The 27059-nt window shown below is 38.0% G+C and overlaps 1 protein-coding gene across 8 annotated transcripts in view; it reads right to left on the bottom strand.

Moving 5' to 3' along the window:
- Window positions 1-27059, bottom strand: part of evl (Enah/Vasp-like) — an 89490-nt gene that overhangs the window by 31970 nt on the left and 30461 nt on the right. For 4 of the 8 annotated variants that reach the window (XM_012967869.3, XM_012967871.3, XM_012967874.3 and 1 more), the window contains exons 1-3: window positions 18222-18352; window positions 9782-9950; window positions 5843-6020 (exon numbers count right to left, since the gene is read on the bottom strand). In XM_012967869.3, the coding sequence (XP_012823323.1) occupies window positions 5843-6020; window positions 9782-9950; window positions 18222-18232 (358 nt within the window). In that variant the 5' untranslated portion in view covers window positions 18233-18352. 8 annotated transcript variants of the gene reach the window in all.

The raw sequence follows: 27059 nt of genomic DNA, 5'->3' as shown, positions 1-27059 counted from the left end.
CAGATTTAGAGCAAACCGTCAAGTATCCAGAGTGTTATTCTCAGATTAGAAATGTGGTGTGTAATAAAAATAAGATTAAAACTCCTCAGAGCTGGTTTGTGTTGGTTGCTAGGAACGTAAGACTCTAAACCGGGACACCATCTCAAAAAGCCTCCTATAATAACAATGTCGCTCATTGATCAGTCCCCAGGGAGAGATAATTTCCTCTCCGGAGGGGTATTTATTGCACAAGTGAAAGCATCACTGCTCTGGGAAATGCCAGCCAAGATATTCCTTTACTGGAGCTGCTGAATGGATTGTTAATAAAATAGCTTGTTAAAAATAGGGCTTTATGGCTCGGCACATACTCGCAGCTTGTCAATATACTACATTTCCAATATTACGTTTCTGTAAATGTGACATTTGAAACCATCCAACCTTTCCCCGGTGCTCTTTCTAGCTCCAAGTGATACAGTAAGTGAAAACAGTTCTTCCACACATTAATGGAGCAGTGCATTTTACAGACTTCAAAACTCTAAATAAAAGCGGTTTTGTTACAGTACTGGCAGTGACCAGCGTTTTACAGGACATGGTTCATAAAAGAACTGCAAATGTTCTCCAGTTTAACTCTCACACTGGGAGACTTTACTGTATCCAATGGAACTGTCTCCCTCCTCTTCCAATACTAATAGGCACATCAGTAGGCCGTCTGATGCAAAGTAAAGACACTGCTTATATAGTATTGTTTAGTGAACAATCTTCATGTATCAAAGATGATCTCACTGAGCATTGCTTATATGATATCACCATGCAGTGTGTGTAAGGATTTATTTTACAGGGTATGCATGGCTTTTATTTATTATTCTCAGATTATAACACATTATTTTACTATTTATAACATGACAGAAACAAGCAAACCAACATAGTAAAATGGCTTCTACAATTAACTCAGATCTATGCTCAATTACAGAAGGATGCCAGTGCAACTTAAAGGGGTGGTCCAACTTTTAGTATGTTATAGAATTGCCAATTCTAAGCAACTTTTCAATAGGCCCTCATTATTTATTTGTTACAGTTTTTTAATTATTTGCCTTCTTCTTCAAACTTTTTGCAGTTTTTAAATGGGGGTCACTGACCCCAGCCTCTGTGAGGCTACAGTTTTATTGTTACTTTCTGGTGGCTAAGGTAACTTGGACCTTATCAACCAAATAGTTGCTGAAACTCCAAACTGGAGAGCTCCTGAATTCAAAATGAAAAATCTAAAAAAACAACAAATAATAAAAAATTAAAACCAATTGCAAATTGTCCCACCACCTGACCTTGCACCAAAGCGATATTCCTGTGCATCAGTGCAGCTTTTGTAGCTGCTTCAGATTTCTGTCAACAGCCTCTTTTTAACCTTTAAGACTGCAAAGAGTTACAGTACATGCAGAATTTTCTTGAAAATCAAGTGGGCATCTCCCTGACACTTTCACTGGTCACATTGCTCTAAAAAGCAAATTAGTAACATTCCACAGAGCCATAAATTCAAAATAACAGGAGGCAATTTTGGGCACATCTTGAGTTGCAGTCTCTTAACTGGAGCCATTATTGGAGGTTTTACTTTTAAAGGGCATTTTACACATATTCCATCTATTACAGAAGATGTAATAAATATGTGGCAGTAGGCAAAGGCTGTCATGGGTAGCTGGGAGTTGTAGTTTACCAAGAACTAGATGACTGCTGCTGGTTTGGTAATACTGGCAACAGATAAATAAGTTTGTTATGGCAGATAAATTATACTGATCTTACTGGTGAAATGTAAAACTACATTTATATAAATAATACCCACTACATTGTACCTGGGAATAGTTTTTAATCTCTAAAACACAACAATTATATTTGTACACTCTTAAGATTTCAGCATGATCAGAAATGTATCTATATAGGTATAAACCTTTAAGGCCCCCTGTGGATTAGGGGCCCCATTAATAAATGTTCCAAAGAGCACAATAGGTTACATTTCCAAACTGTATTTCACATTGATTTCACTGAAGAGATTTGTATTTCAACAAATTTGGCTTCATTTGGATAAAGCAGAATTGTTGGATTATGGATTTTCTTGGGCAAGAGATTCAATTTCTGTATTTTTTCACTTGTTTTACACTTTTGATGAATATGTGTTTCCACCATATTGGAGCCTCCTGGAGATCTCCCTTAGAAATGCCAGTTCTGCCACTCTGTTTGCATATAAACACAAATCAGTGGATACAATTTGAATGTCCTGTTATTTCTAGGTTCTGCTTTGATTTGCTGGCAGTTAAAAATGATTGCATTACAAATACACAGTATTTGGAAAAAAAACTTTTTTTTGCATAAATCATAGTAAGAAAAAAGTCAAATGTCAATCATAAACATTAAAACAACTTGGTTTAACGGTGATACCACAGCCTATTGTGCATTTTTCCTATTTGTAGTTGACAGCTGTCTGAGAATTATGGGAATTGCAGTACAACGGCAATGTGTACCAAGGCAATCCTGAATGTGTGTGGGAATAGCAGGGACTACCAGTATAAGTAATATTGGCCCATTGAAACCATGTTGGTAATGCAAATGGTTTTGGTGATACCCATTGCTGATTCCCCAGCTGGGGAGATTAGTTACTACTGCAGGAACATTGCTGAGCTGTACTGGTCAGTATCCAACCTATGCAGTTAATAATAATACTGAGGCTTACAGTACAGAATAACACATTCATTATATCACTCAGTATTTTGATTTAGATTTTTGTTCTAAAGCTATCTGCAATAACATACAAGATAATTAGTTATTAATGAAACGCCTCACGGAAAAAAGGGCTTGAAAAAGCCATACTTACACATCAGGTTGATAGTTGCCCAGCTGACTCGTTTAAGATGACCTTGTCGAGCCCGACGGACCGGCATCTTAAAGGAACCAGATTATCTAGCAAATTCCACCATGAAAATGGGAAGTTTAGCAAATCCTTCAGATTATTTTCCACATAGGACAGAAAGGAGAATGTATCCAAATGACACATCAGGCAAAAGTATCCCGACACGCTGAGTCTGAATTAGTGTTCAGCACAAATGAGGAAATCCCATGAGCGCAGCAAGGGAAAATAAATTCAGTTGAAATTAAGCCAAGTTTCACTAACCCAAAACTGCTTGGGATATTTTGGACTGAAAGCCCTCCAATCACAGGAGTGGTGACAAGAAAAGCTAACAGCAGCCCCTGTACACCATATATGTATTAGATTGTAGCAGACTGGGGACTCTGAAACTGGAGATGGGCCTTCCAGATCAGACCTTGCCTCCCCATAAGAAGCATCGCATGTCACTTGTCAGTGTGAAATAGAGTAGGGTTAAGAGGTCTTGTGTGAAACTCAGGGCCATGTGCAGTGGGACATATGTGAAATGAGATTTTAATCTCTTCTAAAGAAAGAAATCACTGCCGCTTGTCATTGTAACAGTCCAGGCCCAGACATGGAACTCATCTCATAGCTAGCATTAGTAAGCCAAAGCCCAATCAACACAACGGCACTCAGTGGCTAGCGGGATGGATGACAACATTGAACAAAAAACTGGTGATTAATAAAGAATTCTGGTATTTGAAATGTAAAAATGTAATTATAAGCAATTTTTCAATATTCATTAAATAGTTAAGAACTATATTAGTAGATTGCAAGCAGCATTTTTCTATACTTTCCTATTCCCGTCACAAGTCAGCTCTCCTCCACACTTCTGTTATTCTCAACCAGAACATGCAAGGCATTGTGGGAATATGAGCCTATGCTGGAGGACAGCTGACTGCCGATATAATATTTCAATTGCATTAGAAGCTAGAACGAGCAGTGGAGGAATAGTAAAAGACAGACTATCTATAGTTCTTTATAATGTCTCAAAACATTACATTTGTAAACTCACTGAAACTGTTTAATGAACGTATATTATACTGTGGCTTGGATTCACAATTTCTTTCAGTATGCAACATAATAAATAAATAGGTGGGCAAAAAACATGTTAGCATGTCAGCGTGGCAGAATATGTTGGCTGCTCTATGGTGAGTTGCACATAAAAGTATCTTAGCTCTATGTTCTACAGCATTTTGCAGAATGTGTACACATAATACTTGTCAAATAAGGTCTTTATTATTAACGAAACTACCAGGGACCAGAATCAGTTCATGAGAAAACACTACTAAATAATTACTAGAATATGTGCAGTACCAGTACATTGCCATTCAATACATCACAAGTATAGTATTACCAGTACAGTTTTATTAAATTGCACATTAACATGTTCATTAGCTCAAATAGCTAAATAGTGTCTATGCCCCTCTGGCATATGCCAGAATTCACAGATTGCCAGTCCAGGCTTGGGTTCATTCACATTATTTATATTAAGCATGCAGAGGTTGTCAATGTTCCAGTGCAGATTGTAGATTCATACTACTTTTCATGTAGTATGTGAACCATGTGATCCATTACCAATACACTCTCTCTTCTCTCTCTCTCTCTCTCTCTCTCTCTCATTCTCTCTCTCTCTCTCTTTATATATATATATATATATATATATATATATATATATATATATATATAAATACCCATTTATCCTCTGTAATTTTTTTTAATAAAGTGTAACTTCTTGCTGGCCTAAGCTGCTGTGGGTTGTCCTTTCCTGTTACCTGTTTGTGCAGCAGGATTTCTTATCTTGTTTTGGATAGGACAGAGATTACATCTAGGAACCAGTTATGTAACCAAAGATTCTCTTTAGAATTAGCTACTACATCATTGTATTTACTGTTTTCTGATTTCAGACCTTATGGAGCCCATTTATCAAAGTCCGAATTTTGGACTTCTAAAACTACAATACAAAAAATTTATATTAAATCTGATATTTTCTGATGTGCGCTAAAAGCGTGAAAATTTTGCATCGTTGTCGTATGAAAATATTGGGGTGCAATCCGAAAGTTCCGAAATTTCAGATCATTCGGATACGGTGCGAAAAACTTTCTGACTTTGATCCGTTAGTGCATGATTTTGGAAGCCTCCCACAGGACTCAATGGCACTCTAGAGCTCCAAACTGGCCAAAGGAAAGTCACGATACTGAAGCTTGAATGAATTCTGAAACTTTCGTATTTGTTGCGACAAATACGATTTTGTTGCACAAATTGTCGCAAAGTACAAAAAAGTTGTGCAAATTAATGAAAAAATTGCAGAAAATACGCACAGTTCTAAAACTTAGAAAACATACAAATTTTTAGTATTCGGACTCAATCGTACATTGATAAATGGGCTCCTAAGTTTATACTTCTAGGTATTTCTCCATCAAGGATTTACAGACTTAGTGCAATTAAGGGGAAAAAGTTCCCTGCACATTATGGACCCTAGGTGCATAACCTAAGTTATGTTAATTAACACTGAATCTCATTTGCCCACCTTGTTAGTTTGCCTATGGAGCATGTGTAAGACCTTAGTCCCAGGAGGCACCACTGACTCAGCTACTATTTTATATAAACACTATAACAATACGAATTGTGATTTACAAGTAGGCCCAGAAAATAAATGTATACATCACTGTAGGTCTTTGCAATGGTGTGTAGGTTCAGATTTGTAAGGCAAACACACGCAAACTCTGTTAACATATATGTGGGTGATGGTTGCTCTATAAATATGCCCTTTAATTTGTGCTAATACAAGCAGGCAGATCAGCTCTCTGTTTATTACACCCATGCCCAATAAACAGCTGGGTGGGTGCCTCATCACATAAGCAGGGCATCATGGATCACATTTTTTTATTCTGTATATATTCATTGCTCATTGCAACATTTCATTTTATTAGTGTTAAACCAATGTTTCTTTACCTCCATCTTGCGAATTCATGATATTGAGAGCAAAGATCATTGCGTTGGAGAAAGTGGTGGCTTCTTCTTTGCTTGCAAAGTTCAGACCGTACACCTGCCGTGCATCCCTCCATTGGTGGAAGGTTGGCGTTGCCTGATTGTATTTCAGGCCTTTCACAAGAGAATAATTAATAACTACCTGCAAAGAGAAAAGTGGTTTGTGCTTAACATTGGAGAACAGCTTCTGGGAAAAATGTTTATATATCACCTATTTATAAAAGGGGTTTGCTTTCCTTTATTTTCTTGTATGTGTACAGGTAATGGATTCCTTATTCGGAAACCTGTTATGCAGAATAATGGAATGCCATCTGCCATAGACTCCATTTTAAGCAAATAATTCTAGTTCTTGTACATGTATCAGCCCCCTTATTTGGAAATCCATTATCCAGAAAGTTCTGAATTACAGAAAGGCCATCTGCCATAGACTTCATTGTAATCAAATAATTCACATTTTTAAAAATGGTTTCCTTTTACTTTGCCGTAATAAAACAGTACCTTGTACTTGATCCCAACTAAGATATAATTAACCCTTATTGGAGGCAAAACAGTCCTATTGGGTTTAATTACTGTTTAAATAATTTTTTAGTAGACGGGAGATCCGAATTATGGAAAGACCCATTGTCTGGAAAACCCCAGGCCCCGAGCATTCTGGATAACAGGTCCCACACCTGTAATAGCAAATAATTCTAGTAAAATATTTAAAAATATTAAAAATAATTTTAGTTCTAAAAATATGATTCCCTTTTTCTCTGTATTAATAAAAGTGTACATTGTACTTAAACCTATCTAAGCTACATGAAACCATCTGTTTTTTTTAATGTTTAAATGATTTTTGTAGGCTTAAGTTATGGAGATCTAAATTACAGAAAGACCCCTTAGCTGGAAAACCCCAGGTCCCAAGCATTCCGGATAATAGATCCTATACCTGTACAGGTATGCAACCTATTATCCAGAATGCTTGGGCCCTGGGGATTTTTGGATAAGAGATCTTTCTGTAATTTGGATCTCCATAACTTAAGTCTGCTAAAAGTCATTTAAATATTGAGTAAACCCAATAGGATTGTTTTGCATCCAATAAGGATTAATTATATCTTAGTTGGGATCAAGTACAAGGTACCGTTTTATAATTACAGAGAAAAAGGAAATGATTTTAAAAAATTAGAATTATTTGCTTATAATGGAGTCTATGAGAGATGGCCTTTCCGTAATTCGGAACTTTCTGGATAACGGGTTTCCAGATAAGGCATCCCATACCTGCACTGTATTAAAAGTCAACTAGTTTGCACTAGGCAACAAATCAGATATTTGCTTTGCAGTAAATGGTAAGAGGAATGTGTTAATTGAATATTTGTGCACTGTACATTTTATTTACCACTATGGGGAGCTGCCATCTCTCACACAAGTGAGTGCCCTTGCAATACTCATTAAGCTAACCAGCCAATAGTTATCCATGGGTGTCAGACAGGTGAATAAGTGTTCCCTACAACTTAGCCAGGAACATGTGGAATATTAATACACCAGCCCATATTGTTAGAATATTAATGCACAACTATTTTGGGATCAACCCCTGCCGACCATTACCCCTTACTATTAAAATATAGATAGAAAAAGAGTCAGTGTGGTCTGCTTAATTACTTCTCTATTTTGGTTTGCTTTTTAAGAATGACTGGTCTGATACTGATCCTTTAAAGGAGAACTAAAGCCTAACTAAAAAAGTAGGGCAGAAATGTTGTACATTATGTTTTGGGGTTCTGTACAAGCCCAAGGCAATGATAGCCTGTTAGTAGGGAAGATCTGTGCCTCCAAAGATGCCCCAGTAGCTCCCCATCTTCTTTTCTGCTGCATCCCCAGGGTTGGACTGGGCCGCCAGGACACTGGGAAAAATCCCTGTGGGCCCTGGCGCCCCAGACCCGACTCTTGCTGGCACTCCCCCTGCCCGACCGTTCCTCCCCTTGAACGTTTAACTTACGTGCACTCAAGGGAGGACGTTGGGTGGGGGACCCCGCGGGGGTTTAGGGGGGCCCCTTTGGGGGTGGGTTAGGGGACGTGGCCGATGGCCCCAAGATGGGGAGCTCCTGTGACAACTGTAATGACCTATATCATTACTACTATAGAGATGCTGAAACTTTAAGCCAGTGCAGTCAGTTTGTAATATAAAATATGACATTTCTAGCCATATTAATTTTTAGGGTTTAGTTCTCCTTTAATGCCACTTACGTTTTTTGAGCTCTGTCAGAATTTTTTTTTCTTAAAATAAATTCAAATCAGAGCAGAGAAGTGAAATTATATTTCATTAAACTACATGGTAATTTCACTTCTCCTATCTGGTAACGGAACTTAATGATTTTCATGCATTTAGCTTCTTCTAAAACCTTTCGAACAAAATATGTTTATAAAATGATTTGTTTCCCTTTGTGAATATTGTTAGAGATAACATCTCTGGAGTCCTTTAATTTGCTTGTAATTTTGTTCATAGAATAACAATACAGTACTGAACTTAAAGCAGAGAATAGCCTGATATTAGCGCTGTCTCAGTTACATTTGCATATGCCGTATCTGCTGGTCTTACCGTAAGGATTATTCCTTGTGACAAATTTATTATAAATAATGCATAAACGAGAGGGGCTTTGAAGATGATCTCATATTTATTCAAGGGCTTTTTGGCCAAATAAAAGAATATTTATAGAGCTCATATTGAAGAGAAATATATTCATGGATAAATGACAGATTTTATTTTTGGATGATAGCAGCATTTGAGGAGAATCAATGTGAAAACCTAAATTTTTAGCTGAAAGAGCAAAACAGAAATCAGTATGACATGTGCATTTACTGTAACTCTCCTATAAAAGAATATAAAAATTAATAAAGAGTAGAATGGATCTGTAATTTCTACAAGAGATGATATAGTTTGCTGATCTGTTCTCAGGAAGCACATCCAGTGTCTTAAATGATGTTGTATCACAGGGCCCCAAGGTGCCCGTAAACAGACTGGAAGCCCTGGGACATAGCAGGATAGGCTAAGGCTAGAGACCCACTCAGTGTTTATAAGGCTGTTTATAAGGCTGTTACCATTGATAATGCTAAGTTCAGTTACGTGCCTCCTTAGTATAGGGCAGGGCTATCCATTCTGGCAAGTAGCCTCCTGCCTGATATACTGTATACAGTACTGCTGATATGACCTAAACATTACACATTGATGCTCACTCACATCCCTGTGACAGACTATTTATAAGAGTGCATATAATGCCTTTTAGTCTGGGATTTTGCTTATTTCCACTATTTTCATGGTTTACAATAAATCTCTAATATATGTAAAACTGAGGCTCTGTGCCCAACATGGAGACTGTATATTTTTAGTGTTCTTCAATAATTCACCCTACCAGAAGGAACAATGCAGTTGCTGTACTGGATGCACAGCAAGCCAGCAACACATTTACAGCCCCACTTGACATTTTTAAATTGTGCCACTGAGTAGTTTTTGCAAGGCATGGCCCTCTGTATACCTGAAACAGGAATGTATACTGACCCCATGGACCAGTGATCCCCAATCAGTAGCTTGTGTGCAACATGTTGTTCTCCAACCCCTTGGATGTTGCTCCCGTTGGACTCAAAGTAGGTGCTCATTTTTACAATTCTGGCTTGGTGTTTTGGCAGCAGAGCCTCCTGCAGGCCAGCAGTCCACATAGGGCTACCAAATAGCTAATCACTGTCCTTATTTGGCTTCCCCCAAAGGACTTTTCCCATGCTTGTTTGGCTCACCAACACTTTTTACATTTGAGTGTGGCTCACAAGTGAAAAAAGGTTGGGGGTCCCTGCCAGAGACTGTAAGGTTTATCTGGTAAGAATTGAAATTAAGCTATTACTTGCACGAAAGGGTTTAGATAACATACGGGTACTTACTTGTTGATCCTGAAGTTTAACTCCGACTACTCTAAAGGTATTATTGGCAGTGTTGTGATATATATTAATCCTGCTGAACCCCTGCTGGCCTGGCTTGATTGGCACCCATTTTTTACTGGTGTCATCATAGATCATAACGGAAGCTCGCGCTTGGCAGATACTCTGTTCACTGTAAAAGAAGAGAGAAGGATGTATCCATTATGCTATCAATATTACATTGGCTTACATATTATCTCCGGGGGGGGTGAATTATGTATCAGTCACCCCAGTATTATTCTAAATGGTACAAGTGCTTTGTAATTTAATTAAATAGGAAATGAATAAAAATGTGCTCTGATATTTGCAATATATCTGAATGTATTTCTCACATTATATTTGATCAAGGCACAGGAGGGGAAACACCATAGCTCTTTTCTATTATATAGAGATAAACACATGGAATGTAATATAGGTTGCTCATGTAAAAAATGTTTGCAACGGGGACAAAAATTCACATTGCGCAAATGTAAAATACCTTTAGCGAAACCTTTGCCTTTTATGAGACAGTAGGACGGCGACTATGAATTTGCGCAATATATGTAATAAAACTTCTTAATGAAAAAGTCATCATTTTGACACTAACAATTACGCTATATTCAAGAATGACTTAAACATTTGTGATGTGCAATTAAAATTCACAATTCAGTAACAGTCTAATGAAAAATATTATTCAGTGAAATGTGTATTTTTATTCTTATTTGTGCACAGTTTTTTCAGTTTACCAATTTTATTACTTTCTCCCTTTATAGCCCTAATAGCATGTGCAGTCTTACACAGCTACGTGTGGTTAGGTGGCTCTGAGTCCTTTTGCTAAATACAGTAGCTGTGGCTTAGGAACAGTGAGAACATCACAAGGGAAGTGGACACAGTTGCTGCGTATGAGGAGACATCTGGTTTTTTCTCTAAAACATAAACATATATATATATATGTTCCTACCACAATACAACTTTAGAGTATATATTATATGTAAAATGCAACAAATATAGCTGACCTTAGTGTGTGTGAGAATTTGAGACTTTAGACTATAAGCTCCACTGGGGCAGGAACTGTAGTAAATCATGAACAATCTCCGTAAAGTGATGCCCAATATGTCAGCAGTATATAACTAAGGATAATGATGAAAATAATTATACACACATAACAAACCTGACTGGCATGAGCGACCTTTCTAATAGAGTTTTTAATTCAGTGAAAGAAACACAGCACCCTCTGCTGTCCCTGGGTCCATACTCACTCTTACAGTAGTCTAATTCAGCCGTGACACTGTACTGGATATATTACAGAACACAAGCATGAGAAAGTGCCTTTGTTATTAAGCTTTTATAATATATAACATATATATGCTAATGCCAAATTCATATAAGCACATATTTTAATTTGCAAACTCGCTTTTAAATCATACACCAACACCTGGACATGTAATTCATAAGATAGATCTATCTATTGTGCTGTGGTTTGCCTTAATCCTTAGGGAGGGTAGGGGATATGTATAAGAGGGTGCAAAAATATCCATAGACAAAGGACTGAATAGGCTGGGCAGCTCATCCCTATTAAGAAATACACCTGAGGAGTGCAGTGTTGCAGGTTCAGAGTAGTCTGTGTATATAGAAGGTTACTGTCCATTTAGCTTAATTTAGGCACACTGTAGGCTGAGGGGCTTGCCCTAAAATTACTATTGCTGTCGCGGATGCTAATTTGTATCTGCATGGTTTATTCACATAGAAGAAGAGTTCATGTTTGGCTTGCAGCAATAGAGAGCAAAAAGCCATCTGCGTAGATGTTTCAAATCAGGTGATAATTCCAGAGTTCACTTGCATCAGCACACCTTGCATTAACATGGACTCAGTGGGTACAAGATGCAAGTATATAAGAGTGTGTATGAACACAAGTATTTTTGTTAATAACATTTCCACACATTTTTGCACTTTCACTAGTGCTTTTAGTAAATGTGCCCTTCTTTTGATTATAAAATTTTCTATTTGTACAGAGTGTGACTGAGAAACAACACTGTACCAGCCTCGTCTCACCCACCACATTGTTACCTAGAGGTAAACAACTCCCCTATGTGGCACCTGAAATTCCATGTGGCACCCAGACTGAAGAATGGCGCTGCACAAGATGAGTACAGAGTATTTCCACAGGGATAGGGGATGTAATCACAGATGTTTTCACAGAGAAAACCTCCAGCTTGGCGTGATGGGATTTCCTTTATAAGTATCACTTCTATTTTTCATTTGTTATTTCTATCTAACCAAAGCGTCAGCAGGGCTGGCCCAGTCTCATTTACAATGAATGATCAGGAATTGACTGCAGTTTTATTTTGCAATATTCAGCTCCTAAAGTATTCTGCGCTGGAGAAATATTGCCAGTGGGTTGGGTTGGTTTCTTCCCTTCCAGTATCTGCTGACTTTTTGTGTTGTCATCCCTCAGCTTTAGCTTTCACATGGCCATTTTATAAAATCTTATTTATAACTCTAGTGAACACAGTGTCATGGGACATTGCCAGTGACCAAATAACCACTCTCTCTGGGCCAGACCACACTCTCCAAACTATTTCCAGGATCATCGCCCAGACTACTATTTTTCAATAACTCACCCAAAGAGTATCTCAATGCTCCCTCTGTCAGATTTCCCAAACCAGTAAGCAAAATACATGTAAGCTGAATATTAATGTATTTACTAGCAGTTAGACAAAAATATACAAAACAGTATTCAGCGCAGCCACACAGGCCTGTTGAATGCTCATGGTAATAACAGAAATACAGCATAAAGAAAAATGGTCAGATCTTGTATCTGAGAAAAGAAGACTCAAATGTGATTGATATTTGCAGCTCATTAAATGTTGATTTGAACTTGGTTTTAAAAAAATAAAGTTGCAAGGCATCAAAATAAAAAATGTGATGGGCAAAGCAATATTGTAGCAATACATGGAGAGGCCCCACAGCAAAGTTTTTTTCAGGCCCTCACTCTCCATCTCTTTGCAAGGATGATGCGAAAAATGTTTAGAAGTTACTGACAAACCTGCAGTAGCTAGAGAAGTAATACCCTGGCAGCCAGTACCATGGGCAGTACTAGCTGTAAACACTGACAACACTATTCATACTTGGCCAGGATGTGTTGCATATGGTTCCAGCCATGAGCAACTGGAAGGGAGCTGTTAGATTTCCATGGAAAGTTACCAACAGTACTGAAAAGAAGTCATTGACCTTGTTGATTCTGATTGATTTGCATAATTTGTGAATTTTTATGCTTATGAAATAAATGGAGACCTAGCTTCATGCATATTTACTAGTTAAAATGCCATGTAATGATGCTTGTTATTATTATTATTATTATGCCTCATTACTGTCATTGGGAAATGAGTAAGATATCTGTATGTTAGACAGTTCATTACTTAAGAGTGTCAAAACTTGTTTGCGACCTTTCAGCTCATAGTAGCTACCAAGCGGCATGGAAATGGTTCTTTCCTCTCAGAGGGTTGGATACTAATCCTCAATGTTCAAGATCAACTTCTCTATTGTTTCTCTCCACCTCTATCCATGTCACTCCTTTCTTTCTCTCACCCAAGTTCTGTTTAGTTTCTCTTTAGCTGTAAGAATAAAGAATAAAATCTACATAGCTAAGCCATAGATAGATATTAAAATAGAGAGGCTTTTTATTGCCACATTATCAAGTTATACAATGATGCTGTATTGTTTGTCAGAGTAAATTCACATGAGAATGTATCTAGTACTTTGCACGAGTGTGTCAGTCAGTTCCAGGGAACATTTACACTGTGCTCCAGTACTGGTTCCATTTCTGAGAATATAAAAGACATTATAAAATGACAGCACAGATAAAGGCCTATTCTAGTACAGGTAGATTAATGAAACAATACTTTACTTAGCTATGTTTGACCATAAGCAGTTTTTAAATTGATTGTATAACCTGTTTCTAGTACTCTGTGTAAATTCCTTGAACGCTTAGCAATTAAGAGTGTTTTCTTGGCCCATTCCTTCAAGCACTCTTTTACCCAATTCCTTATGTTCGTAGATCTACCCATAATCTATATATAGCAAATATTTCAATATCTGTATGATTGTAAATATACAGATTAAGGGATCAGTATTACTTTAAGGAAAATAAAAGAAAGATCAATATCCAGATAACTACTTGGAGGGCAATTAAACATGTTTCCTAAATTCCAGAACCAATTCAGCGGCATCAGGTGCTTGATACAGGTGCCTGTCTGCCTCAGACTTGTCATCAATTCCACACAAAGCCTTATTTCTTCAAGTACAGATGATAAAAGTTTTTCTACATAAAAGTGACATGGCACAGACTACATAATACACCTTTGTGCTTTTGTAATCTGGCTGATTCAATATCTCTCTGCAGACTGGAAAATCTCCCTCAGCGAGCTTTCACATATGCAAACCTCAAAATTGAATCTTTATATCCATTCCATTAACCAATGCTTTTGGCATACTATCATTGATAATATCCTCCACAATACCCTGGGCAATTCAGAATGTACTACAGCCACAAGCTCCCTTTCTATTTGAGACACTGTACTCTGATGCAGGTTCTGGGAGCGTTATATATGAATTAAATGGTCAAACCATAATCGATGCGCTATCCACAACAGTATTAGTAACAGATTCCCAATACACTGGAAGGATAGGTATGTGGTGGCTATAAACACTGCCCAGCATTACAAGGGAAAGTTAGGGAATATAAGAGAGCCTTAGAGAGTTTTTTATGTAACATAGTAGCTTAGGTTGAAAAATACACTACTTCCAAAGGAAGGCAAAAAAAAAAAAAAAATTTTTTTAACTTGCCACAGAGGGTGAAAAAAAATTCTTCCTAATTTTAAGATGGCAGTCGGACCAGTCTCTGGATCAACTTGTACTATGAACTGATTTCAATGACTCTATATTTTCTCACTTGCTAAGAAGCCATCAAACCCCTTCTTAAAGCTATATAATGTATCTGCCAGTAGGACTGATTCAGGGAGAGAATTCCACAACTTCACAGCTCTCACTATAAAAACCCTTTCTGAATATTCAGATGGATCCCCTTTTCTTCTTGTTTTTGCTGGAATGACCTATTGGTAAATAAAGGATTAAAGGGATTATTATATGATGTATATTTATACATAGTTATCATACCCCTTAAGCGCCTCTTCTCCAGTGGAAACAACCCCAACTTGGCCAGTCTTTCTTCATAACTGAGACTTTCCATGCCCTTTACCAGGTTAGCTGACCTGAATTAATTTGTATTCTATAATATCCCATTTATGCACTGGAGACTAAAACTGCACAGCGCATACTATATAGGGCCTTACCAGCGCTCTGTAAAATGGTAGAATAACCCCCTCCTCCCGCGAATCAATGCCCCTCCTAACACAGCTCAAAACCTTGTTTGCCCTTGCAGCTGCTGCCTGGCATTGCTTGCTACAGCCAAGTTTATTATTTACAAGGACTCCAAGGTCCTTCTCCATTATGGATTTGCCTAGTGCAGTCCTATTAAGGGTAAAAGTGGCTGCATAAACATACCAGGTGCATAACCTTACATTTATCAACATTGAATGTTATCTGCCACTTAGACACTCCCTAAACCCACTGTCCAGCTTCTTACTAATCTCTTACTAATATAGCCATGCTAATAGCTGCTCATAATGTCATTCTCCAGAACAATTTTGAATGTGATGTTTTAAACTTTCAAATAACTTCCCTACACAGATGTCAAACTTATAGCCTATAATTGCCAGGCTGAGATCATAATTCTTTTTTAAATACTGGAATTACATCAGCTTTCCTTCAATCCATAGGTACCACACCTTATGAAATGCCAATTATATCACATTTTCCCTCCAGTGTCAATAACTCCAGCTTCGCTATTTTACCAGCCAGGCTTCTTGCATTTGCAAATATGCATTGAATGATGGCACTAGCATATTTAAACACACATTCTCGTCCTACTCGCCCTTACCAATACTAACATCTAAATTTTCCCCCAAATCCTTCTATAACCTACCTTCCACACAACTACTCACTGCAATATACAAACATCAGAAGCTATATCTGCTAGGGATGCACAGAACCCACTTTTTTTGGGTTTGGCCGAACCCCCGAACCCACCCTAACAGATTTAGCAAACTATTTCCCCCCTAACATTTAACCCTTCCAAATGTGAATTAACATGTGCTAATTTATGGTGATTAGGATTAGGTTTGGCCAGGACAGTGGATTCGCCGAAACCGAACCCTGCCAAAAAGGCAGAATCCTGGCCGAATACCGAACCGAATTCTGGATTAGGCGCATCCCTAATATCTACATTTTGCTTTATAACATGATCAGTAGTGTTATTTTTAATGAGCTGACACTCACACAGTCTCCTCTCCACATTAGTATGTAGCCTGCCAGTAATTAAATATTGGTCACATTTGGTCCACTAAAAGATAATATGAAATCCTATCTAATTAACAAGATAACTGAAATGCTTAATACAAAATCCTCTTGATTTTAGCTTTATCCCTGTTCATACCATTTATTTAATTACTGTAAATTGAATAATGCTTGTTTCCAGATTGTTAAATTCTAACAAAATACTGTATAGAGATTTCTTAACTATTTTTTTTATGCTTCTTGGAGTTTAACATCATCTGTCCATAACGGCTTTAATTAGTTTTGTACATCTCAGTATGTGGTTTATTTACAGTTTTTCTTTCTTTGCTTTAAACACCCCCTTCCGATTTACAGATTGTGAATTTTCAAATCTGTACCAAGTGATCCAAACCTGATAGAAGAGCTCTTGCCTTGCTCTATTGCACTGATCCTTAAAAGAAGGGAGTACAGTATTTGCATACTAAATCCCACACAGCTGATAAATATAAATATTTTCTTAAAACAATTAAGTATTCATCAAACCAAGGAGGGCATTTACAATAAAAAAAAAGAGTGTAAATGTTATTGTTACATATAGTTTAAGTTTAGAAACATGAGTGGCCTCTGGGTTTAGAGCAAAAGAATAAAGATAAAAGGGACAGGAAAGCTGGAATTTTCTCTCTGAAAAGATGGCAACCCTATATTCAAATTCATTCTTAATATCTGTATACTAAAGTGGCATCAGTAACAGTAACTAACATTATGGCACTGTCATCATATGGTAAATAACTTTCGAATGTACACGTATGGGATCTATTATCCAGAATGCTTGGGGCCTGGGGTTTTCAATAATTTGGTTCACTATACATTAAGGTTATAGTGATGTGGGGGTTTACCCTTATGTCAGGCTGATTAGGGTTAAAAATTGGGCGACCATTGTGCAGTTCCTACAATAGCAACATTTTGCGGGTTAGGGTTGGATGCAGGTTAGAGCTTTTCCTGAGCCCCACATCACTATAAGGTTTCTAATGAACATTTAAATATTAAATAAACCCAAAATTATTATTTTCCACCAATGGATTAGAACCCAAAAGAATGAATTCCCACCAATATGGATTAGTGGCAAAACAATTATTTTGGGTTTATTTAATATTTGAATGGTTTTGTAGCAGCTTAGTTGGGATCAAGTACAAGGTACTGTTTTATTTTTAGAGAGTACAGAAAAAAATAGGTTTCTGTAAATTGCTACCATTCCTTGCACCCTGCTATACAGATATGTACAGATTTATTTATTGCCCCAACTTATCCACAAAATACATATGCAGGAGTTCTACAATATTGTTTCAATTACAGTGTATCAATTAATGTAACTAAATAAAATATGGTAAGTACCATGCCAAGGGAGGGGGAAACACAGTGGAATCCCTTGTGCACAAATGCTTTGGGCCCCCAGTGTCTCAGAACATTTTTGTAAAATCAATTCCAAATATTTTTGGCCTCCAAAAAATACAAACCAATCTGATGAATCAGCCACTCTCCCCACCTATTACATCCCTTTCTCTGCACGATGAATAGAAATACAAGGTACCTTCCATATCCACTTGTAATGAACAGTAAACAAAGCTACATTCTTGGCACTGCAATCTTCCCTAATTTGTCCTAATGTATCACCATACTTCACGTCTGCTTAAAATTATTTAAACATTAATTAAACCCAATAGGATTGTTTTGCCTCTAATAAGTATTAAGTATATCTTAGTTAGGATCAAGTACAAGATCTTGTTTTTTATTACAGAGAAAAAGGAAATCATTAAAAATTATTTGATTAAAATGGAGTCTATGGGAGATGGCCTTCTTGTAATTCAAAGCTTTCCGGATAATGGGTTTCTGGATAACAGATCCCATGCCTGTATATCTAAGTGGTCAGATATGAAATTTGAGCCACGGTTGAAGGTATTTGGTTAGATGCTGATCTGTTTCGCTGCAAGGATATCCTTCCCCTCAATGCCTGGCTGCTTCATACAGTACTTACCTAGCTGCCATGGCTGATGATTTGAAGCAGAACTGGTTTGGTTTAAGATTTTGCTTGCTCAGAATTCGGCAGGCATGACGGTTCCAGTATGGATGAGCTTACCGAGCACAAGAACAGTATGTGCCGTTCAGCTTCACATACGCTACTATACCCACACAGGAAAAGGATGTTTTACCCAAAGCAAACACAGCAGGAAATAGACACTGGTTAAGCTATGGTAGAGAGAAGCGAAACAAGTCTTGTGTACTTCATGCATTGTATGTTCCTGTGAATGTAGCACTTTAATTACCTCACTAATGTAGTGGTTTCTACTTGTTTCAGCACCAGTTCTAAATAGAATTAAATAACACCAAGTACCTTTCCAATGCCTAAACTCAATATGTGCTACCTGTGCAGCATAAACTGGGATTCCCAGCATCCTCGGTCACTTGTCTGATCAATGAACCAAACAATTTCTACGGTACAAAGATATTGGTCGGGATTCTCACCCCAGTATACATAGATGAAAAATAGCAGGTAACATGACCAGCATTATGATAATACATAATCACTAATATGAGCTCTTAAAGTACACCTATCACTTTAAATATTGTTTCCCCCACCAGAGGTGCGAGCTAAGAGAGGATGCACTCTGGTTGGGGGAAATAATAGTTTTTTTTTTCTTTTTATAAATCCTCTTCAGCGCTAGGCTGCTGGCACCAGTGAGGGGGCCTATGTCCATAATGAGTGAGACTCACCCACCTACATCATATATATAATGAGCAAGTTGTGGTTATGTGCACACAACATGTCTGACCGCATCTGAACCTCCCAGGAACTAAGGTCCTTAAATAAAACTGGAATCTCTGTATTGAATAAATCTAGTAGAAATTTGCTGATAGCTGTGTGAAACTTGGATTCCCAGCATCCTCATTCATTTGTCTGATCAATTAACCAACCAATATCCACAGTACAAAGATATTGGATACACACATTTAGATCCTTTAATAAAATTGGAATATCTGTAGTGAGTGAATAAATGATAAATCTAGTAGAAAATTGTTTATAGCTGTGTGATTAAGAACAAAAAATATTTATGTTCGGAGAATGCAAAAATAACATATTTCAGTTGCTCAAGGGCTGTCTGTCTGTCGTTGACGTGGCCTTCTAAGGGCTTCATAGACTTCTTTATCTTTTAATATATCTGCCTATTGAACATGTGGTGTGAAAAAAAATGTCCCACAATATGTAATATAGATAGATTAGACAGATATAGATGGGGCAACATTTCTAAATTGGTGAAAACGCCACATCATTTAAATACACTTCAGCTTTAATGCTTTCTCCTTAGGGATAACCAAAATTTATAATATACATTGAATGCCCTATAAACACTACTCTCTGCCTTACTATGCTGCATTCGGTTTTAAAAATTATAACTCTATTTTATTTTTATGCCAGTGAAGGGTTAAGCAGCCATATTTAGTTGGCGTAAGGCACAAATCAGATAAGTCAAGGGCTGACCTCTTTCTATAATTAGGAAAGTAATGGCTTGATTCATATCTGTAGCCAGGGGGCAGTGTGGGAGACATTTTCTATATCCCACATATGCAGACCTGTACACAGCCACAGCTCCATTATTGTGTTACACAGTGTTACTGCTTCAAACATGGTCAATTGAAAGCTTAACTATTTATATATACAGTAGGCATCCTGTTGCCCTTAATTTAACAGTATTCTGTACTGACCAACAAAATACAGCGCCCTTTTGTGACTTACCTGCTCACCGGGAAAAAAATTGTCAATCTTATCATTTGGCCAGTGCACAGTATACGTAATAAAACTTTGTATTGAAAAGTAATTGTTTTGTTTCAGAGAAGCCACCTGTATACAGCTCTATAAAAAAAAGTGCTATGTGCTATTAATATAAGCTATGTAATAACTTTTTGTTATTTCTATTCCTTTACTACATTCCCTGTGTATGTTAGCACAGTGGCTAGTATAGTCTTGCAGTGCTGGGGGGTCCTAGGTTTAATTTGCAGCCAGCTACACATGGGGGCTGATTTACTAACCCACGAATCCGACCCGAATTGGAAAAGTTCCGACTTGAAAACGAACATTTTGCGACTTTTTCGTATGTTTTGCGATTTTTTCGGATTCTGTACGAATTTTTCGTTACCAATACGATTTTTGCGTAAAAACGCAAGTTTTTCGTATCCATTACGAAAGTTGCGTAAAAAGTTGCGCATTTTTCGTAGCGTTAAAACTTACGCGAAAAGTTGCGCATTTTTCGTAGCGTTAAAACTTAACGCTACGAAAAATGCGCAACTTTTCGCGTAAGTTTTAACGCTACGCAAAATGCGCAACTTTTTACGCAACTTTCGTAATGGATAGGAAAACTCGCGTTTTTACGCAAAAATCGTATTGGATCCGAAAAATTAGTAAAGAATACGAAAAAACATACGAAAAAATCGCAAAGTACCGATCATTACGAAAAAAACGCAATCGGACTCCATTCGACCCGTTCGTGGGTAAGTAAATCAGCCCCAAGGTGTCTGTATGTTCTCCTGAACTTGCCTGTTTCCCCTGGGTACTCTGGTTTCCTCCCACACCCCAAAAACATCCAGGCAAATTGATTTGCTCCTGTGTGTTGCTCCAGGCCACCCCCTAATCTAGTAACCCTCAGCAATCAAACAGCAGGTAACATTAAGTGGTTATATGTTTGAAAGCAAACATTTGACTGGTTACTTGACCTGGAGCAAATGTTGCACCTTGTATTACATGAATATATATATAAATATATATGTATAAAAATGTGCCCACACTCATCTCCAAACGTTCTATCATGGTGCATGGTCAACAAAATGCATATTGGCGCCATTCTCATAGGGGTTATGGGTATTTAGGATTTGCACAAGTCACTATTTGTTATCCTTGATAAAAGTCCTAATGTGGACCGAAACGTTGAACATGAGTGATATGTGAAATAAAAATATTTTGTTGTTTTTATACTTATACATGAGAATGCTGGTCCTTACCAAACATATATGTATGTATGTATGTATATATATATATATATATATATATGTTTTTGTTTTTTTTTAATAAATGTTTTTATGTGAATATATATTTGAAAACCTTTCATGTATGCATGACAATGTAACATGCTGACTGAGCTGCTTTTATCAGAATATCTGACTTCAAAAAACACTTTCCATAATTTGAATTTCACTTCCCAGCAGGAAGCCTTGTGTCACTCCAGGAGCAACTGACACCCAAAACACAGACATGAGGTAGGTGCTTGCAGCACTTAGTCTGTGCATCTGCAGTTCTAGGGTGGAGAGTCCGTTCCCAGAAACAGGCTCTGAACTCGTGCTGACTTATTGCCAAATGCAGCCTGAGAAAAGAAGAACAAACGCCACCCTCTAGCTTTGCTGGGTGCTATAATTAAAAGGTAATTACACAGGAATGATCAGACTCGCTCTAATAGAGCAGTTATCTGTGTCGGTCACAGAAGCTCCATCATTGTGTTTGGGAGGAATGTGTCACTGGCACATATAATTGCAGGAGGAAAAAAAGAGGGGCCCTGGCAAAGGCTTGGGCCTACTTTGGGGCTTGGTGGGATGCTGGGAGATACAGTTCCTACTGTGGCCGGTATCAATATGTGTAGCGTTAGGCTTTAAGTTACCCTTAATGCCAAGTATTAAGAGATAGTTATTTATGAAAGTGGACAAAAATGATGAAGAAAAAGACACAGTTCATGGAGAACTGTATCAAAACTGCATTTTGCACACTGCACTTGTATATGGAAATAACCCTGAAGTCGAATGAGTCAGACAATATATCCTTCTGTGATGCAAACCCCCATCAATACCCTATCATTACCATCATCAAGTGCACTTGCTCTTTTAACAGCTCAGCACTGGATGTCATAGAAGCTCATATTCTCTGGAGCCAAGTGCATCAAATATGGGACATATTTATTCCAAAGTTCTATTATGATTAATGGTAATAGGTGTGACTAATGTGCCAAGCTGTGAAAGCTGTGTGTGTCATTGTTTCCCAAACATTCACAGGAGCTGTAGGAATTACCAGCAATGGCAACTGGGAAAAAATGTGTTGAAGTGCCTTCTTTAACATGACTTTCTTCCACTTCTTGCCCTGCTAAATTAAAAGTGGCTAGTGCTTGTCAGCAGTCCTTACATTTTTCAGTATTTGTTATAAAATGAATGGGATCTACTATCCAAGAAAATCTGCAGTCCAGAAAACTGTAATATGCAGCAACTCCTTGAAAGTACATCTACATTGTGACCAGACAGCCAATACTAAGACAAGGTGTTGTACTGGATAATAACTCAAATAGCATAAATCTATGTTAGTGGCATAATAATCCTGCATTTTTTTGTATTTCATGTTTGACTGTTTTAAGTTGCTTTGAGGCATGGTGCTTCTCATTACGGAACAACCACTAATAAAGAAAACCCCAGGTTGCAAGCAATCCAAATAAAAGATCCCTATACATAAATAAAAAAGGGAGTTTCAAATCTCTCCTTTATGCAAAGCATTTGATTACTTTTACCACTTCCTCTGTTACCTCATACTGATATACTTTCTTCCTCTTTTGATGAATTCTGCCATTTGCCTGTGCTCTGCTCTCCCCATTAATTCTGTTCCACCAGCATCAGTTCAGTGAAACTATCAAGTACATGAGGGAATTGCACAATGTAAAACTGGAAGGAGGAAGCCTGTATGGGAAGCAAGCTGCCTCCGTCACTGCCCAAAGATCTGCATAACCCCTCAGCATCCTATCCTTGTGCCAGTGCTGCCGGAATTATGTGCCACATCTCTGTGTACAAGAGACAAGAGCAGGGATCTGCTTAGCACAAATCTCCCCTCTAAATGCTCTAAATGGCTGAATTATATGCTCATCTGTGTCTTCTTATTAACACCTGCCCTTGCTGGTTGACTTGTACCTGCTCTAACCCTAATTCTGGATGGTTAGAACTCTGCCTGCTCTGTCCTTGGCTTTTATCCTGACCCTGGCTGCCTATGAGTACAAACCTATATTCATCCCTTGCTCCTTACATTAAGCCATTGAGTTCTAACAGTTCACTAGCTCTAGGGCAACGGACAGACCATATACAGTTGTGGCAACTCAGTGGCCACAGATAAAGGTGCATTTTTAAAAAATAACCAAAGGGTGCAAGGTGCTCGTGGGAATGATACTTTGCTGTATAAGTGTACATGGGCTTTCAGCAGAGCTAGTGATATTTATTTTTACCAATACCTTAATGGAATTCTGAAAAGCACAGGGAAGCTCAGATGCTCAAAAGGTAAGTAGTCTGGACAAATGAGGGGAAGCTTCATAAGCTGGCATAAGGTATGTGGTAAACAGCAGAAGCATCTTAGTAGAAACAAAATACGCTCTACTTGTTTTGGGCTTATTAAATAATTATGAGAGAAGCCTAAATAATGGGCCAGCTAGCTCTTTTATTAAAGGAAATATTTTATCACTAGGGCTGCTGTTATGCTATATTGAAAATTCTCATACAATTGATTATGTTTTTTTTAATGGTTTTTGTTCTCTAATGTTCTTTAGTAGATGTTGGATGTTTGTTTTGTTAATGCAGATTTTGCTTTGCAAGTATGCAGTGACAGAATTTTAAGTGTACACAAATTTTGCCAACCTACTTTGTTGACTTATATTTGGGTTTCTTTGCTTTTAAAGGGGGGTTACTACTACAAACGTACAGAATAGTTTCCTCAGCACTCACTCTGTTATATTATTATGCTCTATTGCTTCAGCAATAATCAAGGACTGGCAGTGGAATTGGTAAATCTATTCTGGAGGCTTCTCCAGTCCTAGTTCTCCCTGCACCCTTTCTATTATGGATGAAAGCACATGCACTAATACACTGAGCAGTGATCCCACACTGACCTGAAACTTTCCATATGATGCACTGGAATGTGGTGTTTTCTGTATGTAAGAGGGAGAAAGAAAGGCACGTAAGATGAGAAAGTGTCAAGCCAAATAGGAGTAATTGGCATGGCATTATCAAGGATCTTACATGAAATATCCTTGAGACTGACACACAACGTCAGAGATGCAATTAAGGCTCCTGGGAGTGCGTGCAAACCTTGCTACAGCTGCAGACTTCCTCTAACATTGGCTTCTAAATATAAACCTTTAACACTTTTTCCCCTCCCCAGTAAAAAGATGAACATTGAGACCAATGATTTTATGTTTCATTCAGCTACTCAGGTAATTGGAATAGGACCAGGAAAGTATTAATACACTGCAAGCACAGGTTATAATCTGCCTGTCCTTCAGTGAAGCACGCAGAGGGCTGCAATAATTGCTGACTTAGCAGGTTAGCAGGGAGTTGACTGCACAGATATTCTGTACACGCTAAGATACACTTTGGAAATTCTGATTTCCTAGACCCAAGCCAAAATTTCTGTACATTTCCCCTTCATGGGGCAATAAGGCAGCTGCTTTGCACTGTGCGATAAGATGAATTAATAAAGGGCTTGTACTGAACATACTTTTTGCTGTTTTAATCTATGGTTTATGCATACCTCCCAACATTTGAAAATGAGGAAGAGGGGGGGAAAAATTGGCCATGCCGACTATGTGGCCACACCCCCAGATGTCCCATTTGTGCACACCGTCTCGCTGTCCCGGATACTTACAGAAATATTTTGTGGTGCCATTAAGTGTCTTGTTCGTCCCTCTCAGCTTCCTTCGGGTTTTCTTGGCTCCTTCTGTCATCGCTGTCTTCGGATCTTCACGGCTTCTTCAGGCACTTCGGGTCATTGTGATTCTTTTTGTCGTGGGTGCTGCTGTTGAGGCTGTGGGTCACAAAGTTACGCTAGTGCTGCTGTTCCTTTATCTACTATACAAGTTCTACTTACTGCTCCATTTTTTAAAAAAACCAAGCTTGGTGAGTCCCCTGACTGTAACAAGGGTGTTTATTAATAATTAATATTAATTATTTATTAATAATTAATAAACACCCTTGTTACAGTCAGGAACTCCCCAAGCTTGGTTTTTAAAAAAATGGAGAAGTAAGTAGAACTTGTATAGTAGATAAAGGAACAGTAGCACCAGCGTAACTTTGTGACCCACAGCCTCAGCAGCAGCAGCACCCACCCTGTTCGTTCGTGTCTGAATTTGAATTGAAATGGCTTGCTATGCCATACTCACATCTCGCAAGACTTGCAGACATTCAGAAAACGGCGAAAAGGACCAAGATGACCCAAAGCTCTGGGAAGAGCACAGGAAGAAGCCGTGAGGATGTGAAGACATCGGTGACGGAAGAAGCCGAGAAAACCCCAAGGAAGCCAAGAAGACCCGAAGACAAGTTAGACAGTTAAAGGCACTGCCGGACATTTCAGTAAGTATCCGGGACAGAGGGACAGTGTGGAAAAACTGGGACTGTCTCGTGTAAAGCGGGACATTTGGGAGCTATGGGTTTATCTCATTTTTGGCACTAAACAAGAATATGAAGCCATGTGTAATTTAGCACTTCCTGTCACTTCTTGATCCCAAAGAACTGCAGATAAACCGATAAAAATAATAACCAGTCCACTAAGAAGCCCCTGATAATGAGCTGATCAATGGCTGATGCTTAGAGAAGGGAGAAGTTTGTTTGTTTAAAGGTAGATACGGAGCTCTAAACAAATTTCTATTTATAAGGAAGAATGAGGTAAGTTCAGTGAACATTGCCCAACTTTCAAATTAGTGCTTTTTAATGGCAAGAAAATAGAAAAACATTGATTTTTTTTTATAAATGAAAACACTAGGCAGAATGTAATTTTAACACAAATCCTATTTAATGTTCTCATATTTAGCAAAGGTGTTTTAAGTGTATACTGTCCACTTAAAGGAACTGTTCAGTGTAAAAATTAGGCTGGGTAAATAGGCTTTGCAAAATAAAAAATATTTTAAATATAGTTAACTAGGCAAAATGTAATCTATAAAGGCTGGAGTGAATGGATGACATAATAGCTTCCTAACACTTCCTCCTACAGCTCTCTAATCTGTTACTAGTCAGAAACCAATCAAGGACTTGGGGGGCATGTGGGACCATGATGCATCTGCCAATCCCCAGTGCAAACCATGGCCTTACAGTGCAGCTGAATGTTTAGCAGTGGCACTAGCAGCAATGGTTTTGCACTCCCAACGGCCTACATTTCATTTGGAGGAAAGAAACTTGTGGAGCATTTCTGCAGTGACTTTTTCCCTCTCACTAGTAATGTTTATGCTGATAACTAGAAGCTGAGCATTTCTGACAGCAGATCTGGGGTGTGTAGAATACAATCTAATAATGGCCTCGCAGAGATCTAAACAGCTGCCTGCAATCCTCACAGGGAAGGAATTCCTAGCATGTGTTTCTCACACCACATTGCACTTTTCTAAGACCTTGGGAGAAGCTTCATACCCAAATAAGTCCTTGTTCTACAGTTTTCTGCAGCTTTAGCTTAGACAGGCACAACTGGTTACTATACAAAATATGAAAGCAAGTGATGTGCAGCATTAGGGTGCGTGGGTGATAGCATTAACACTAAGGAAAATAAAAGTCTCACAGTTATTACTCTTGTCAGAGGCATAAATTACTTTTTTGTAATTTTCAGGGGTATTTGTCCAGGGCCTTCCAGGACTGAAGACCCTCCCTCAGCAGCCATATCAACTGCTATAACCTTTCATTCAGACTTCTACCCCAAATGGCAGAATCCGGTTGGAAATATTTACATTATTACATATATAAAAGAGCTGTGTGAAGCCAAGCCAATCCACTTTTACTCTCAGTTAGGACATGGTTTTGCTGGATGCGCAGCAATATTTCAGGTCTGGCA

Source organism: Xenopus tropicalis, chromosome 8, assembly GCF_000004195.4.
Source record: "Xenopus tropicalis strain Nigerian chromosome 8, UCB_Xtro_10.0, whole genome shotgun sequence".
NCBI classification, from domain to species: Eukaryota; Metazoa; Chordata; class Amphibia; order Anura; family Pipidae; genus Xenopus; species Xenopus tropicalis.
Note: the sequence above shows the minus strand (reverse complement) of the source record. Positions and strands in the feature narration are given on the sequence as shown.